The sequence below is a fragment of the Pectinophora gossypiella genome, chromosome 26 (assembly GCF_024362695.1).
Source record: "Pectinophora gossypiella chromosome 26, ilPecGoss1.1, whole genome shotgun sequence".
Classification (NCBI taxonomy): Eukaryota; Metazoa; Arthropoda; class Insecta; order Lepidoptera; family Gelechiidae; genus Pectinophora; species Pectinophora gossypiella.
The window spans coordinates 1959086-1977285 of record NC_065429.1 but is presented as its reverse complement, the minus strand read 5'-3'; the positions used below and the strand labels follow the sequence as shown (position 1 = coordinate 1977285).

At 39.0% G+C, this 18200-nt stretch overlaps 1 protein-coding gene across 7 annotated transcripts in view; it reads right to left on the bottom strand.

The window, feature by feature from the left end:
* LOC126378408 (adenosylhomocysteinase-like 1) overlaps positions 1-18200 on the bottom strand; it is a 31619-nt gene that overhangs the window by 8803 nt on the left and 4616 nt on the right. Inside the window, exons 1-7 of one of the 7 annotated variants that reach the window (XM_050026752.1) lie at positions 9269-9352; positions 4164-4289; positions 3346-3548; positions 2635-2773; positions 1818-1988; positions 1377-1509; positions 39-165 (exon numbers count right to left, since the gene is read on the bottom strand). In XM_050026752.1, coding sequence (XP_049882709.1) covers positions 39-165; positions 1377-1509; positions 1818-1988; positions 2635-2773; positions 3346-3548; positions 4164-4272 — 882 coding nt within the window. In that variant the 5' untranslated portion in view covers positions 4273-4289; positions 9269-9352. Of the gene's footprint in view, positions 1-38; positions 166-1376; positions 1510-1817; positions 1989-2634; positions 2774-3345; positions 3549-4163; positions 4368-8970; positions 9155-9226; positions 9353-18200 lie in introns of those variants that run through there. The other 6 variants (XM_050026751.1, XM_050026755.1, XM_050026754.1 and 3 more) reach the window with 6 other exon arrangements.

Below are 18200 nucleotides of genomic sequence, written 5' to 3'. Positions count from 1 at the left end.
TCTGGACCATGGAGGCAGTTAAAAAGATGACAACTCACCACACATCCCAAAGCCTTGAGGGCCTGACAACACCCTTTCCCGACCTCACCGTACCCACACACCACCGACTGCTTCCCACCAAACATTATGTCTGTACTGCGCTTTAGGGCATCTATTATACTTTCCCTGGAAACGAATTACAGTATTATTTTTTTTTTTGTAGATTTGCCGCAGATGGCATTAACTACTTCGCCGGACCTAGCCATAGAGGCAGCCAATCAGCTCGCGACACCAAACACTTCAGGGCCCCGATACCGACCACGCCGGCGTGGTCGACGATTTCCCTCATTCAGCGCTTATCGCTATCGACCCACTAGGGTCGATTAATTCTTTCAAATATTTTTCCTCTCAGACGACGCCCTGAGCCGAGGTTCGCGCCCAACTGGGCACCCTCAGGCCTGTTGTCTTAAACGTTGTACCGGGTGAGAGCCTTCAGCGCTCCCCATTTGTCCGGCCAAGTAGTTAATGCCATCTGCGTCAAATCTACAATAAGTCAGCTCAAAAAGTAAAAAAAAATCGCCGGACAAATGGGGAGCGCTGAGGGCTCTAACCCGGTACAAAATTTAAGACAACACGCCTGAGGGTGCCCAGTTGGGCGCGAACCTCGGCTCAGGGCGTCGTCTGAGAGAAAGAATATTTGAAAGAATTAATCGACCCTAGTGGGTCGATAGCGATAAGCGCTGAATGACGGATACAGTATTAGTGACATCATAACGAAAAATTTGAGGGATGATGCAGACCATGAGTCTCAGTTGATATCAAGTGAAATTTTCCGTTACAAAAGTATGGAGCTGGGGGGTTAAAAAGGGTTAAATAGACCACATCGAAGCAATTCATCCAAAAAAGCAATATTACAATTCGTCATTTGCGCATATAAAAATAAGTGCGCAGTGAAAATAAATGTCGAACAGCAATATTGCTTTTTTTTATGAATGGCTTCCATGTGGCCTTTTTAACCCCCCTGAAAATAATTTAGAAAAACACAAAAATTTTCATGAATTTTTCTACAAGAAATTCCACTTAATATCAACTCAGAATCATGGTGTGAATCATCCCCCTCAGTATCCGTTACGATCACTAAAACGAAACTGATTAATCACGAAATCTCACAAACTTCAAATGCTAGGAGTCTCAAATCTTGCATAGGGGTTCCTTTTAGAACATCGATGCTCACGAAAACGGGATTTGACAATGACTACTTTTTGCGATGCCCTTACAGGGTGTCACATGTTTGTACATATTTATCTATAAGAACTATAATACCATATGACATGCAATGCAATAAATAAATACATTTTGAGAAAGTTATCCCCCAAGGGGTTAAAAATATGGCTTACCGACATGAGTACAAGTTATCGAACTTGGTCTTAGTAACTGAGTCGTTGACGTTCATAGCCGGTACACACAGCTTGCCCGCTTTACTGAGCTGGTACAGCCTGTGGACGCCTGTCACGCTCTCTTCTACTATACCTGAAAGATATGGCATTAGTTTATAAGCTGATAGTCTATTTCTCGCATGTATGTTATTATTGACCAGCCAAACGCCCCTAATATGGCTCATAATGATAATACAATATTGAGCCCCACATTGGGCGCCAATAACAAAACTTGCATGTGACGATTACCTTTGCTCTGTTTGAAGGTCTGCGAATGTTCCGTGAACATGAGATGCCTGACGTCACCACCTTCAATTCGGCTTACTTCGCATTTTGTTTCATTTTCCGTATAGAATATGGGTCCCATGTTGGGCGCCAAATTCAAAATCATTACTTATTTACCTTTGATCTGTTTGAAGGCCTGTGGGTGTTTCTTGAGCATGAGATGCGTTGCATCTCCACCATCATCTAGTATCATGTTCGGCTGCCAAGCGGCGCCGGGCGCGCAGCACTGGTCGATGCACCACCAAAACGCTTCCTCGCTCTCGCCGCGCCACGCGAATATCGCGAAGCCTACGGATATGAAGGACAAATACAGGTTACCAGCTGCAGATAATACTCTAAACTACTCTAATACTTTCGAGTGAAAGAGACAAAAGTTGTGTCGAATCGTAGTAAGTGGGATTCCATGGTCTATGCTTACCCTAGTGGGACATAAATACGCGTGCATTAAAAGCACTGCCATTTGACATTTACGCACATAAAAGTAAGTATACAATGCGAACAAATGTCAAAAACATAATCATCATCTCCCTAGCATCATCCCGTTTTTCACCGGGTCCGCTTACCTAACCTGAAGATTTGACAGGTCTGGTTTTTTAAAGAGGCGACTACCTTCCTGACCTTCCAACCCGCGAAGGGAAAACCAGCCTAATACAGGTTAGGTCACATATCTCCGAAAATGCACTTTTCGGAAATATGGGTTTCCACGCGATGCTGAGCACATGATAATCATTTATGATCCAAACTTGAATTCGAAAACCAATTCGACAATTATTGGTTTAGGCCTGTGCTGCTTTCGAACCGGCGACCTCAAAGTGAGAGGCAAGCGCTCTACTAACGGCTTCGGGTTTTGGGCAACAAATGTCAAAAATGCAATATGGTTTTTTTAGATGAATTGCTCCGATGTAGCGTTTCAACCCCCCTGTTGTAAGTTTACCGTTATGCGCAAGAGCAGCGGCGACTTCGTTCTGTGTACTGTAGATGTTGCACGCTGCCCAGCGAACCGTGGCGCCCAGAGCTGCCAGTGTTTCGATGAGCACTGCCGTCTGGGCGTTTATGTGAGTACAGCCGACAATCTGGACAGATAGAGCGAAAAAATTCAATAAAATCTTCTTACCTACTCACACATTTACAAGGTATAATTACAAAGCTAAAATGTCCGTCTCGCTCGGAACCAATATTAGGCAGCCAAATTACTGATCCATACATAGAGAAACACCCTATATACGTCCCACTGCTGGGCACAGGCGTCCCCTTAATAAACCGGGGTGGGCATACTCCACCACGCTGCTCCACTGCGGGATCGTGGAGGTGTTTTGCGGCTACTAGCCGAGATCCACGGCTTATTCACACTGACTTAAATGAAATTATATTACTACATTTTTGAAGAACCATGTGCCGAGGCTTTTCCTCGGCTATTCAGGTTGAGAAGCTGCAGCAGTTTGCTATCTCTCTATGGCCGAGTTTTACATGATGGATGTATTTATTAAGTGCCTATTTAATAAGTGTCACTGTTGTTATGAGAAGCTGCAGTAGTTTTAGGCGGATGAAACGTTCGTTACGTATAAATTGACGATTCGAAGTGTAACTATGTTGCCTATTGAATAAAAAAAAATTGTTCTTTTTCCTCTTACGTTCTTAATCTTACCTTGGCGTCTTTGAGAGGCTTGTCATCTTTGGCACGGGCCCTAAGTGCCATTATCCCGGGCATCTCTTGCTCGGCAATTTCGATCTCTCTGCGGCCAAAGGCGTGTTGTTCAATGTTGCGGACACAGTGAGGGGGGTTGGGCTGGCCGGCCGCTATCGCCTTCTCGTGGGGCTGGATGCCTTCGTCTTCATCTGATGATGACCCTGGAACAATGGAAGAAAGGATTTTATATAAGCAAGGGTGGAAGTAAAGTCTTCTGTATTTCCGAATGCATATAACCCGGGTGCTTTCAAGCCCAGAGTGAACAGGCACCTTCTGGGCGAGCTCCATCTTTGGCTTCGTCAATGCCTTCAGGCAAGTCTGGGGCCAAGAGCAAACCCATCAAAGGTAAAAAAGAGAGCAGTGGTGGCCCTAGTAACATATTTTGGTGGTGCGAGACCTGAAAGTGGCGTCCCTCAGCTCCTCAAAATACAAAACCTAGTTGCTCCCCTCTAGATACGGGGCTGCTGGCCAGGTTGGACCAGTCTTGTTGATTTTGGCTAGTAGGTCGATTAATTCTTTCAATTATTTTCCCTCTCAGACGACGCCCTGAGCCGAGGTTTGCGCCCATCTGGACACCCTCAGGCCTGTTGTCTTAAACGTTGTACCGGGTGAGAGCCTTCAGCGCTCCTCATTTGTCCGGCCAAGTAGTTGATGCCATCTGCGGCAAAACTACAATAAGTCACGTCAAAAAAAAGACTTTCCTTTTTTAATACAATAACTCTTCATTACACATAAAGGAAACAAATATTTATATCTATGTTATGTTAAACACTTACAAAACTCACTCCTGCCAGAGCCCACAGAATGCCGCTTCTTCAATTTATCCCTTTTCTGTGTATTCTCCAAGATCTCTAAATTATCCACTTTTACATCCACTTCAGCCATTTTGTTTTTAAGAATGCCTGCTTTCGACATTTAAATTTACTGTATTTTATTTTTTTGTAACAACTATTTGATATGACAACCTATGATTGCTTGTAAAAAACGTATAATGTATTCGTTTCGTATCCTTTGAGAAAGTAGTCTTAATGAAGAATCACGTTTTATAAGTTTTTATTTTGACCATAAATAATTTCAGGTATCTAATATAATAAGCAGCGTGGAGGAGTATGCTCCACCCCCGAGATTGAGGGAAGGTCTGTGCCCAGCAGTGGGACGTATATAGGCTATTTGTGTATACATGGCATTAGTGGCATCGTAAGGAAAACTTTGAGAGATGACTCAGACCATGATTCTGAGTTGATATCAAGTGTAATCTTCCTTCGCAAAAGTATGTAACTGAAAATAATTTAAAAAAAAAACAATAAAATTTTCTTGAATTTTCCGACAGGAAAACTAACACCCTGTATGTATGTAATATATTAAGCTACTTACGACGAACGGAAAACCGTTTCGTTTTTAGGTGAACAATCAAAGAAAGAAAGAAACCACAGAAAAAAAGAAAGAAAAAAAGAAAAGAAAATCACAAAGAAAGAAATCACAGGTTTGATTATATATTTCTTGACATATTTCTCACAGATTAACCATTTGACGTTGATGGTTACTCTTTACAAAATAAGAGTGGCTTCATAAAATTGTATTACTAAGGAACATAACTGTCTTGTAAAATTTCACCTAAGTTCATTATTTCTAACAGTTTGGTTACAAGGTTTAGGTTACGTTAACTGTGTGTTTGTATGTTAACGACTTAACTGTTTTGTAATGTTTGAACCCGGACCTCCAGATAGTGAGCCTAACGCTCTAGCCACTAGACCACGGAGGCTGTTGTCCCCCATATGACGTAGTTATAAATGAAACCAGCTATTTCATCTGCGGACCTTTCAAGTTCACTCGGCCGTTAATGACGCCTCGCGCCATTGCGGAATACAGTTGTACAATAAAACTGCATAATTAAAAAACATAAATAGGTATTGGTGCTAATTCCTTTAAACACCATCTAATTTTATTTTAAGTTATATCTATCATTTTCTTATCCGCCGAAAAGGAAAGGGACAGGTAATCGACAAGCATAAAATTTATGGAACACACGTCAATTTTAAGCACAAATCTAAAACAACCGTCTAAAAATTTTACATTGGCCAAGCACACGTCAAACGGTTTGCATACCAGCGAGACACCTTTTTGATTCGCCCGGGTTATTCATTCTTTACTCATTCTTCCTAAAATTAAGAGCTGTCAATCATCCGTCCCTTTCCTTATCGGCGGATAAGAAAATGACAGATATAACTTAAAGTAAAATTAGGAGGTGTCTGCAGAAATCGGGGCCATTTTCTAATCCGCCGTAAAGGAAAGGGACAGGTAATCGACAAGCATAAAATTTAATATAGCTACTTACGATGTACATAAATACGTACGGTCACGAGCATTAATATGTATACACTTTGGTACCATATCATATTAACTTTTTTGACAAATTGAATAGTAAGTCTCAGTAAATGTCAAATATGTTAGTGCGACAGAGTCCTAAAGTGGGTAAATTATATTGCTCATGACTGTACTTATATAAATATTCTACGTTGTTAGGTAACTGTAGGATTCATTAGTGCCCTATGACTAAGGTCATGGTAATTATAAAGTCATCTGTTTGTATGCGATTCTTCACTATTGATACTAAGTTTAACACATGCACATTTTTTTCTGCATTGATGAATACACGAATAAACTACAAAAAAAATACAAAATGGCAACGCAAGGTGGGATGACGTCAGCTGGGCTAACCTTGAAATGTTAGCTGTCACTTTTGAGCATACCTGGTCTTCTTATGCCATGGCTCTGACTACGCCATTGGGTAATAGTTCTGAGCTTATGGTATGTTATTTGGTTACACAAACATACATTACGAATACGAATTGTTTACGACACAACCAACGTCAACAGACTAAATTGAACACAATGAAAGAAAGAAAGAAAGAAACATTTATTACTTCCGGACATCACAGACACAGACAGACAGGTACATTACATTTAACACAGGACAGAAACCACACGGAAATCAATAAGTACACAGACAAAAAAAATAAAAAATATCCAAAACAAAAAGAAAAGCAAACCAAAATCATAAAATCAATAATAATAAAACTAAGTATTCTAAATGCAACGCACTGACGGCCCGATCATCTGCGGTGGAGTGCTTTAGTAGTGTACAATGCTTTAGTAGTTTCGTCAAATGTTTATTAGTTTGCTAACACTACGTTTGGCGGTCTGATGGCGAGGGTGTGCTGTCGCCAAAGGATGTTTCGGTGTACGGTCTTTGGTACAATGTCACATTAACTGTTTTGACAAATTGAACTGTAAGCCTCACTAAATGTCAAATATGTTAGTGCGACAGTCCTAAAGTGGGTACATTATATTGCTCATGACTGTACTGAACATCATCACTAATTTAAGAGCCACACTCTTGTCGGTGTAGCATTCTCCATGCTACTTTTTAGGGAAATATAGGGCAGTGGTTTTCCTCTTGCCTTCCGCCCCGCAGTACTCTGTCCGACGCGAGTGGGATGGCGCCCAGAGTAGTCTATTTCAAAGCCGTACTAGGACTCCTATCCTCCTATTCGGTTTTGGTTCTTAGTGGTGTACGGAACAGGGGAGTTAAAAAGGCCGCATCGAAGCAATAGGCTAGTTTCCAAATACTCAAATCAGTTACTTTTTACTTTAAGTCAAAACACAAAATGACTATGGAATTTGTATGAAAAACACACTGCGACGTCATAGAAAATCGTGTCGCGTTCTTGATTAAAATTCGTAAATAAGTTAAATAGAAAATAATAATATTCTCGTGCTCAGCGGTGAAGGGAACATCGTGAGGAAACCCACATTCCCGAGAAATGTATTTCCGGAGGTATGTAACCTAACCTGTATTGGGCTGGTTTTCCCTTCGCGGGTTGGAAGATCGGACAGGCAGTCGCTTGTGTAAAAAACCGGTCCTGTCAATTCTTTAGGTTAGGTAAGCGGACCCTGTGAAAAACGGGATGATAAACCTATGCTTGTAGTCCACCTACGTCGATAAAGTAAATGCAGGGAAACGTTTCATTAGTCGTTTCCAGAAGTGTAACCAATCATTGAATAAACTACATAATAATGTGGCTGGTAGGTACTCGTATTTCCCAGTACAGTCATGTGCAATATAATGTACCCACTTTAGGACTCTGTCGCACTAACATATTTGGTATTTAGTGAGACTTACAGTTCAATTTGTCAAAAAAGTTAATGTGACATGGTACCAAAGTGTATACATATATTATGCTCGTGACCGTACCACCTAACTGGGTCGTGTTAATAACGTTTTCTGATTCTTGGCCGACTTTATACTTTTACTAGCTTCGTCTAGGCACTTTTTTTTTAAACCTATAGCACTTCGGCGTAGGCAAACCCCGGAAACTTCATACAAACAACCTCGTTTTACACAGACACTACACATTGACGTTATCGTACACGCGCATCTGTGTGTGACGTCTGAGGGCTGCCAAATACAATACCTAATTTAACCGTCATTACTTAGGTAGGTAGTACTACTTACGACAGATGCTTTATAATAATCAGTTAATATTTATGTATTTATTTACCAAACGAATCTCAAACAAGAAAGATTATATATTTTAACAATAAAGTTTCACAATAATAAATAAATAGGCTTTGAGGAGCTCGGTGGCGCAGCGGTTAACGCGCTCGGTCTGCGATTGTTGAAGTAAAGCAACTTTCGCAGAGGCCGGTCATAGGGTGGGTGACCACAAAAAAAAAAGTTTTCATCTCGAGCTCCTCCGTGCTTCGGAAGGCACGTTAAGCCGTTGGTCCCGGCTGCATTAGCAGTCGTTAATAACCACCAATCCGCACTGGGCCCGCGTGGTGGTTTAAGGCCCGATTTCGCTATCCATCCATAGGGAAGACCCGTGCCCCAGCAGTGGGGACGTTAATGGGCTGATGATGATGAGGCTTTACACTTGACTTAGAAAATCAACTTGAACTAATTTATTAATTTAAGTAGGTTCAATATAATTGCAAATTTTTAGCATGTTAAACAATGATAGTGAACAAAAACATAACTCTCCTTCTGTCGCAGTTGGGAGATTTAGACAACGTTAAGTGAGTTAACGTGAAAATTAAAGATTACATATAGGCATAAGTAGAATAAAGAATAACTAGCTACGTATACAACGGTAACTGTCCTCCCCGCACTAATCCGTATTGTAGATTCACCTCACCCCCTCTGGGTCTAACTTCAATCTAAATAGCCGTAAGCCGCTAAAGTGTAAGCGAGCGCACGCGAACTGTCTTACTCGCTCGCACTTACGCGTCAGGCAAGCAGTAAGAATGCGATCTTTGTATGTAAGTGTCCGGGGTGTGGTAAAAGGCACCGGGTGAGAGCCTTCAGCGCTCCCCATTTGTCCGGCCAAGTAGTTAATGCCATCTGCGGCAAATCTACAATAAGTCAAGTCAAAAAAAAAATGGTAAAAGGCAATTGCAAGAAATTCTAACTATTAATTTAACATCACCTGTTGCATTCACATAGGTAGGTAGGTACATAAGTAATCGATTAGTATAAAAAAATACTTCTGCATAAATAAGAACGCATTAACTGCACGGAACCTTCACATGTTCATTAAAACACAAGGTCGTAAATTCGCCAAACTATAAAATAGCCAAACCAATAAAAAATATAACTTTTTTTCGTTTTACACCATCACAACACTTTATTTAAAGGCGGGAAATTATATTATTAAATTACAACCGAAACGTTTCAAAATAAGCACATATTTAAAAAAATATACATTTAAAAAGGTCTTTTAAAATTCAAACTACGCATAAGAAAACAACATTTAAAAACTTGTTTGAAAATTCGTACAGTGCATTCATTTCATTAATTTAAAAAATAACACTCGCGCACCTTTAAATAATACTAGTACTTTTTATTTCTAAACTTTTTAAAATTATAAAATTTGTATTTGGAATACGTTCGTTTCGCGCCGTGTCCACGAAAGTATGGCTACATAAAATTGCTAATACGCCACGGTGCGATTTTAGTACAAATATTTTATGTTCGGCTAGTATGGAGGCGACTTCTTACCGCATGTTTTTTGATTATCGTAGTTTTATAGTAAGTACCTATGCTATGGCTTAGTTTATTTTTATGTATTTTTTCAATCTGTCATATGTTACAGTTATTAAAACCGGAGTAAGCACATCACGAAATTATTGAATACATTGGCGTATTTTTAGTAGATTTTTTAAGTATTTTTAACACGTTTTTCTAACACTTTAAACAGTACACTAGGTATACCTGTCGTAAATAAATTTAAAAACACACTACACCGATTGACCACGGTATGGTATCTTTATAATAAAAACCAGATGAAGATAACAAAGCAATACGTATTAGATAAAACATTTGTGATAAATGTCAATGTACACGTACGCATTCTAATGACGTTCAAATAATTTTCCTATTTTTTCTCCCATCCGACACCACTTTATTTATGTCATTTTTTTAAATTAAATTTTATTCCTAATTCCTGTGGTGCAAATATTTTTAACTTATCGATCGATTCGAATGCTCATTGAATAATAAGAAGTATGTCAATATTTAAGAAAAGCATGCCGTACATAGGCATTACATAGATGCATATTTAGAAATTATTTTTTTACATAAAGACATCACATTCTGCCACAGACTGTTAAATAATTGAACTTAATAATAAATATTAAAAAGTTATATACGCCTCTACATCCCCCACCCCCACTATTTTTAAAGAAAATGGAGGTTAAAAGGATTGTAATAATAATATTTATTTTAATAAAAAAACAATATTTATTTACCTGTGCGGTACATATTTACGTGTTTTGTTAGTAGGTTTATTTATTTGCGATTACATTTATCTGTTTATCGCTGTTTTTATCTTTAACTTGTCGAAAATATTAGACAAATCCGAGTTCAGCTACCCATGTTGCGTCGCGTCCTCAGCGATGAAGGATAACCCACATTCTGGAAAAATGCGTTTGGAGATGGTGGTGATAATAACACACGATCACGCCTATTTTCCATTGGAGTGCGCAGATACCACGAAATTTCATTTATAACGACCCTAACACCACATTCGCTTCTTAAGACTCTCATAAAAATTTTCCTACTCGTATATGCACGATGAGAATAAGAGCAGATGACGTAAGAATATTTAATAAAAGATGAAATATCTTCATGAAGTATGATCCTTCATACTTATCTAGGAATGCAAGAACGCCAAGAACCTTGGAGTCACATAACACTTAACATAACATCAGGCCGACGATACATCACCGAAGAGATAGACAGATGTGTAAAGTATATATATACCCACTCCTCGCCAGCTAAGTCATATGTAATAGGGGCGAGCTTATTGCTATTAACCAAGCACAAACAATCCCACGCAAAAATCGTAGATTATGTTTTAGACTTTCACTCGACTGATGACCTTTATGAAAAAAAACACCACATAATTCATGGCTACTTTTCCGTTTTCATAAAAAGAAAACTAAGGTACTTACTTAAATAAAAATAATCATTTTTATTTCCCTTAGTTTTTAAAAATAACCATTTTTATTTCTTCTTTCTAAATACATGTTCAGGTGAGTAGATTAATGGTAAGAAAAATAAAAACAGTCTACTACCCTTTTGCAGCCAAATTGGTTATTGGTCATACTTATTGGATTACCGAAAAAAATAAATATTTGGCGCCAATTTTGTTATAATGTTTCGTGTATGTTTTTAAATGATTCATGTATGTGGGAGCAATCGAGAATTTGATTTGAAAAAGCCAAGTAAACTCGAACAGTCACAGCCGTAAGACTTTTTTTCATGTTTATACAAAAACAAGAAAAAGCGAAAAACATTTGGTACGCACGTAACAAGACAGATTTCGGCAACAGAGATTGAAGGGGCATTCTATTTTTAATCCTGGTACGCTCGCGAATCACAAAATGTGATCAAAAGGGCACGCTGGCACGTTTTTCACGATTAAATGTGAAGGTTTACGTCAAAGAGAAAAACTGTTGCCAAAAAAAATATCATTGCTTAACGAAATACTCGTATAAAAGTTTTAAATAAACCGTTGTAGTCACTTTAAAGTTACAACTTACAGACTCTGTTGATACGAAAAGATAGATATGATGAACCGAAAATAAGTTTAATACATGTGTATTATTTAGACACTGTGGTCTTTTCGTTCACCGGTTTGCTTCTCAAGATTCTTGCACCAATGAGTTATTAATTTATCTTAAGTGCAGTTTTCACCAACACTGTTGGCTCGACCTTTATAGACGTCGATACGGCTCACCACGTATCACGTTGATCTGAGAGGATTTGTGCCCCATTAATGGCAATATGTTCGCCCCGGATTACATGGATAATAAACGTACCTGGTGAAGAGTGGACACCTCTGCTTATCCCTTCAGGGACACAAGAGTGATGCTATGTTATATTTATGTTGTTATCATGTGTAGCCGTAATATTATGTAGGAAAGTGAGAATACTATGAAAGGATAAAGAATGGGAATTTGTTTGTTTATGGTATGAATGGAGGATGGTTAATAAATGGGACGTAAGGCAGTTTTTAAAAGTAAGAAAGGCGAGTCGATGGTGCGATGTAGGTTGTTAAAATATAGGTAAGGAATTTAAACAACCCTGTGTTATTTCTATATCTCACAATATTCCTTAAGTCTATGGTGTAGCTCAAAGAAACCCTATAACATTCGGCTGCGAGACTACGGCCTTGTTTAACATAAGCACCATAAATAAAATGTATATTTATATTGAATGCTTTCTCCTGCCTTTATTCCACTCTAGATGGGGTCTGTATTCTTCTTCCATTCATTTCTGTCAGCCGTCATCTCAGTACTCACACCTTTCACACACATATCCTTCTTTACACAATCCATCCACACTTTCTTGGGTCGTCACCTACCCCTATATCCATCCACATTCACTCGAAATGAAATGAAATGAAATAAAATTTATTCGCTCTAGAGTGGTACAAAAGATCTTAAATATAAATTATATCAATAAAAGTCCATCACTCAACCATACAGCGTGCGAATATTAATAATATAGTTCTTTATTTCTCTCACAAGGTAGGTAGGTACACAAATTTTCGTAAAACGTAAATTAATATATTAATATTAAATTATTTATAATTAAAGGAACATTTAATAAATCTGTCTTAAAAAAAATTAATTAACAATAGATATTTTAAATACACAAAAAACAATTAATTTTAATTTAAATAAACGGCTGTGACTTTAAATTTAAATATAATTCAAATCATCAAACGGAAAAGTCTTTTCCGTGATTCAGTTTTATATAATTTCAGACAATGACAAAACAGTAGTTTCAGAATTTTTCAAACATCTTTTTAACCCCCGACGCAAAAACGACGGGGTGTTATAAGTTTGACATGTATGTGTAAATGTGTATGTGTCTGTCTGTGGCATCGTAGCTCCCAAACGGATGATCCGATTTTAATGCAGTTTTTTTGTTTGAAAGGTATATTAGTCGAGAGTGTTCTTAGCTATGTTTGGTGAAAATCGGTTCAGCTCTTCAGGGTCATCGGGTCGTTTGTTAGGTGTGATAGGAATGTTACACGCTCAGTTTGCTTGCAAGCATATGTGGGATCTGACATTTGAAACACTAATGTCTTCTGGAACCACTGAGCTGGTCTGCTGTTAGCGTACTTTTTTCTGGTCGGGGGTTTTTTAGATTTTTAATTTTTATTTATGTAATGATATGAAAGAGAATCACATAAAATCGATAAATTGTGTCGTTTTGTTTAGTTCGCGATATGGAGGTCGCGATCGATAGTCGAAAACTCTTTGTGGGACTGTTCTTTGTTTCACTAGAACATTGCAAGCTGAATCAACTGGTTGCCCGAAAAAGTAAGATGATTCCGTGCTTCGAAAGGCACGTGAAACCGTTGGTCCCGGGCTACTAGCCCAAACACACCAATCCGCAGTGGAGCAGCGTGGTAGTATGCTCGATACCCCCTCCGGTTGATTAAGGTGAGGCCTGTGCCCAGCAGTGGGATATATACATATAATACATATGCAGGCTATTTATGTAACTTTTCTTTAGTTTTTTTTATACTTTAGGGAGGATACATTTAATTTTCAAAAAAATTAAGCCATCTCCACTCTAGCCGAGCCCTCTGCAGTATTATATGCCTGCAGAAAATTGATTACCTAGACGACGCGGCTCTGACTGTTTAATAGTACATATTTATTTTTCTTTGCGTTACTTTTATTCATCCGCCCTCGCCGCGGGGGTGGGCGCCTCTTACTTCAGTAGGCCGGAGTGAGATGGTGGCTGAGGTCGGATTGGGACCCAGACCTACGGGGTATAACGTAGAACCTTTGCCCTGGGATACGGCTGAAGACCTGAAGAAGGATTTATAATGTTTTTTTATTGTTTGTAGGTTCTCTAGACCTTCAAGTAGTGGCAAAAACGTATAGAGCTCATTTAGCTTAGTTTATCTATGACAAAAAATATTTCGATCTACGAATAACATGGCTCTCTAACGCCACCTATTGTCGCTGAAAATTATAAAGCTAGGGTCCTAACACCCTTAATGCCATTCGCGGCAAATCTACATTAAGCCACGCTACAAAAAGAAAAAGAAAATAAAATTATATGTAAAAACAAACCATTATTACAAGTGGACATTATCATTGCGAGAACTACTTCACCTCTGAGTTATTCACTCCAATTTACTCCTGAATTAGTTATCACAAGTCTACAGTACTGTTCTGAGAATCTTTTTTATCATACATACGGTCACGAGCATTAATATGTATACACTTTGGTACCATGTCACATTAACTTTTTTGACAAATTGAACTGTAAGTCTGACTAAATGACAAATATGTTAGTGCGACAGAGTCCTAAAGTGGGTACATGATATTGCTCATGACTGTACATAAAATCACGCCTATTTTCCGCCATAAACAGGGACTATGGAATGAGGATAAAAACTGTGTATTTCTCCCATCAGGTGTCGCTACTGTTGAGTGTTCTTAAATTTTGACAGTTCCCCATACTATTCAAGAAAACAAACAAACATAAATCGTTCACATCTTTCACGTTCACGTCGTTATCGGCCTCCGTGGGGCTCACGATCCGCAGGTCCCGGGTTCGAATCCCTGTGGGGACATATCACAAAAATCACTTTGTGATCTCTTGTTTGGTTAGGATATTACATGCTGATCATCTGATTGTCCGAAAGTAAGACGATCCGTGTTTCGCAAGGCACGTGAAGTCGTTGGTCTCGGTTGGAACGTCGGTACGTAGTCGTTACATGAATCATGTCAGGGGCCTTTGACCTTTGAGTCGTGAATCTGTGTCACGACTTTATTATTTTTAATTTGGAATTGGCATATTATTTCTTTTGTTTTTATTTTTGATTTCTTCTTTTTCGAACGGGAACGTTTTCCCGCCTTTTTAAAAGGCGGTGGCGGGAAGAGTTGGGGAGTTAACATTGTTTTTGAAAATATAACATTATTCAAGAGAATTGTTGAATTGTTTGATTACGACGAGCACCTCTCCTGAGAGCACATAACATAACCAATCGATCGATTGCCGGTCGATGGCACCGGTGGACGTTGATCGATCAAAGCTAAGTATTTGTTATTCCTTCATTTAGTTATACAGTCTACAACATATTCATCAGTTACAACCGTAGCTCACAATGGTATCGATTTCAAATTAGAGTTTGTTCTCTTCATGTTTCAATTTAATGCCTATTTATAGTTTTATTGCCAGAGACAGCGTGGGTTGTTTGCCTAAGCTAAGTTAGTCTAGACTTATATGTTTAGAATTGGGTAGTTTCATAGGTCAAAGATACATACATAACATACATAAACAGCCTATATACGTCCCACTGCTGGGCACAGGCCTCCCCTCAATCAACCGGAGGGGTCAAAGATAAATTATGAAATTGTGATTACTAAATAAAGACAGATATAAAGGTGTCAAAAAACGTTTTCTTTAATTAAAGCACATAATAACGGGTTCTTACCGCGTTTAAATGCCGCGTTTAACGCGGTAAGAACCCGTTATTATGTGCTTTAATTATGATAATAACCGCGTAAACCTTAAAACAATGTATAAACGTTTTCTTTATTCTATTTAACGTATTTATGAATTTTAATAAAGAAAAATGTAATAATAAGTGCGACATTTTGTCACGTTTTCCTAATACGTCGTTACGTTGCTGCTTCATACAAATTCCATAGCCATTTCGTGTTTTGAGGTTTAGTAAAAAGTAACTGATTTGACTAATTGGTTAAGTGTACTCGGCTCGGCCTCAGCTGTGCATTTTGGTATTTTAAGTTGATATTACGTACTCGACTTGAGAACTTTACTCACTGGAGTCGAGCGTATCATACTGCCAACATAATAATACGAAATTGGGTCGTTTACTAGGTTTATGATAAATTATGAAATCCTGGTTACTAAATAAAGACAGATCTAAAACTAATGAAAAACTATTTTAATAAAGAAAAACGTAAAAATAAGTCTGATATTTTGTCACGTTTTTCTAATACGTCACAGGTTGCTGTTTCATACAAATTCCATAGTAATTTCGCGTTTTGACGTTTAGTAAAAAAGTAACTGATTTGACTAATTGGGAACTAGCCTATTTATGACGGCAAGCCTTACTGGAGTACAGTCATGATCAATATTATGTACCCACTTTAGAACCCTGTCGCACTATCATATTTCACATTTAATGAGACTTACGGTTTTATTTGTCAAAAAAGTTAATGTGATATGGTTTCAATGTGTATGACATATTAGTACTCATTACCGTACACTCGAAGGTTGAGGCGCTGTCTAAAATACCGATCAACTCGCCTCAACTGAGGAATCGAGGAAGGTAACTTAACTAACTTTTTATGAGAATAAGGGTGTAAAGGTACTGTTTCAAACAATATCCACCTCCACGCTAAAATACATTATTCCCGTCACTAACAAACCTTGTCCAGTTGAGACGAACGATAAACAGTCATAAACCATTTTGTTGCATAGCAAGTACATTCGAGTTATTTCGGTTCGACTTGGCGTGTGCTAGATACTCCTTGTGGTGTTTGCTGAATTCAGAATAGGGGCAGGCGTTATATAACACAAACGCGCTATTATATTCCCAATGAGGCACTTTTAAAAACATAGAACACGTTCAGCTGCTTCTCTTCCCGGGCATGTCGTAAAAACCGACAGAGGGATTGTGTCCTCTAACATGATGGACTAATGTTATGGGCGATAGGCTGATCCCTTATCACCATAAGGTTCATCATATCCATCTTTGGAATTCGTATCAACAGTGGCTGCAAGTTGTCTTTGATTACTTGTGGCTCTGCCCACCCCATTAGGGATTACGGGCGTGAGTTTATGTATGTATGTATGTATGTATGAGGCACTTTTCAGGCTACGTTCCCCAAAAACAAAATAGATGGCGCTGTACAGATTTAACGTGATAATTGGTACGTGTACTAGGTCAAAGATCATCATCATCGCCAGCCCATTAACGTCCCCACTGCTGGGGCACGGGCCTTCCCTATGGATGGATAGGGAGATCGGGCCTTAAACCACCACGCGGGCCCAGTGCGGATTGATGGTTAATAACGACTGCTAATGTAGCCGGGACCAACGGCTTAACGTGCGTGAAGCACGGAGGAGCTCGAGGTGAAAACTTTTTTTTGTGGTCACTCATCCTATGACCGGCCTTTGCGAGTTGCTTAACTTCAACAATCGCAGACCGAGCGCGTTTACCGCTGCGCCACCGAGCTCCTCACATAAATACTAAATAAATAAAAGAATTCTAGGATATATTAGCGTTCTTCTTCTTCTCTCGTGTGGGTTGTGAGGTGGAATACCAGCCTCATCAACCCTGTGTCAGGGTTATTATTGAGCCGCCAAAGGCCCCTGACATGGCTCATGTAACGATTACTCACTTACATCAGTAAGTAGTAACCGGGACCAACGCGCAACGGCTTAACGTGCCCGGTGCCTTCCAAAGCACGGATCATCTTACTTTCGGACAATCAGGTGATTAGCCTGTAATGTCCTAACCAAACTAGGGATCACAAAGTGTTTTTTTTTTCTATTTAACTTATTTGTGAATATTAATAAAAAAAAACGTAATAAGGTCCGTCACAGTATGCCTTTTCATACAAATTCCATAGTAATTTCGTGTTTTGACGTTTAGTAAAAGTAACTGATTTGACTACTTGGAAACTAGCCTACTTTCCCCGCACCAATTCATGTCAGGCCCGAACTACCCTCTGAATTTTTAAGCCAATCAAGAAAAAAAAATAAGTGTATCTACATATAATACAAATTGCGTAGTTATTGTTTGATAAAGGCAGTTGTTTACTCCCCTATTATTTGCGGTCATGGCCAATACATACTTTGTTATAGTAACTACACATGATACGCTTGGAAAGGTGCCTTCGTCACGCGAAAATTGGGTCGTGACAATCTCATCGAGGCCTGCTAGGTTGCTTGGGTTACGCTGTCGCGCACGTCGCGATATGCACGGAAACCCCACCGCGCGCGGCGCGACATACATCGCGGATTCGACCAATAGACGCAGCGTATGCTATCTAAGTGCATAGACGGCGTTATAATTCGCGCGGTTGCCGATCCGCGAAGGCAGACGTAATAGATACTGTCTACGTAGTGGGTGTAACGAGATTCGACGTAACGGAGGTAGAGTTAATCGAATTAAAAGCGTCTAATAAACAACGAGAAACGGAACGTAACGGAATTACTACGAGAAACTACGTAACATTAGTCG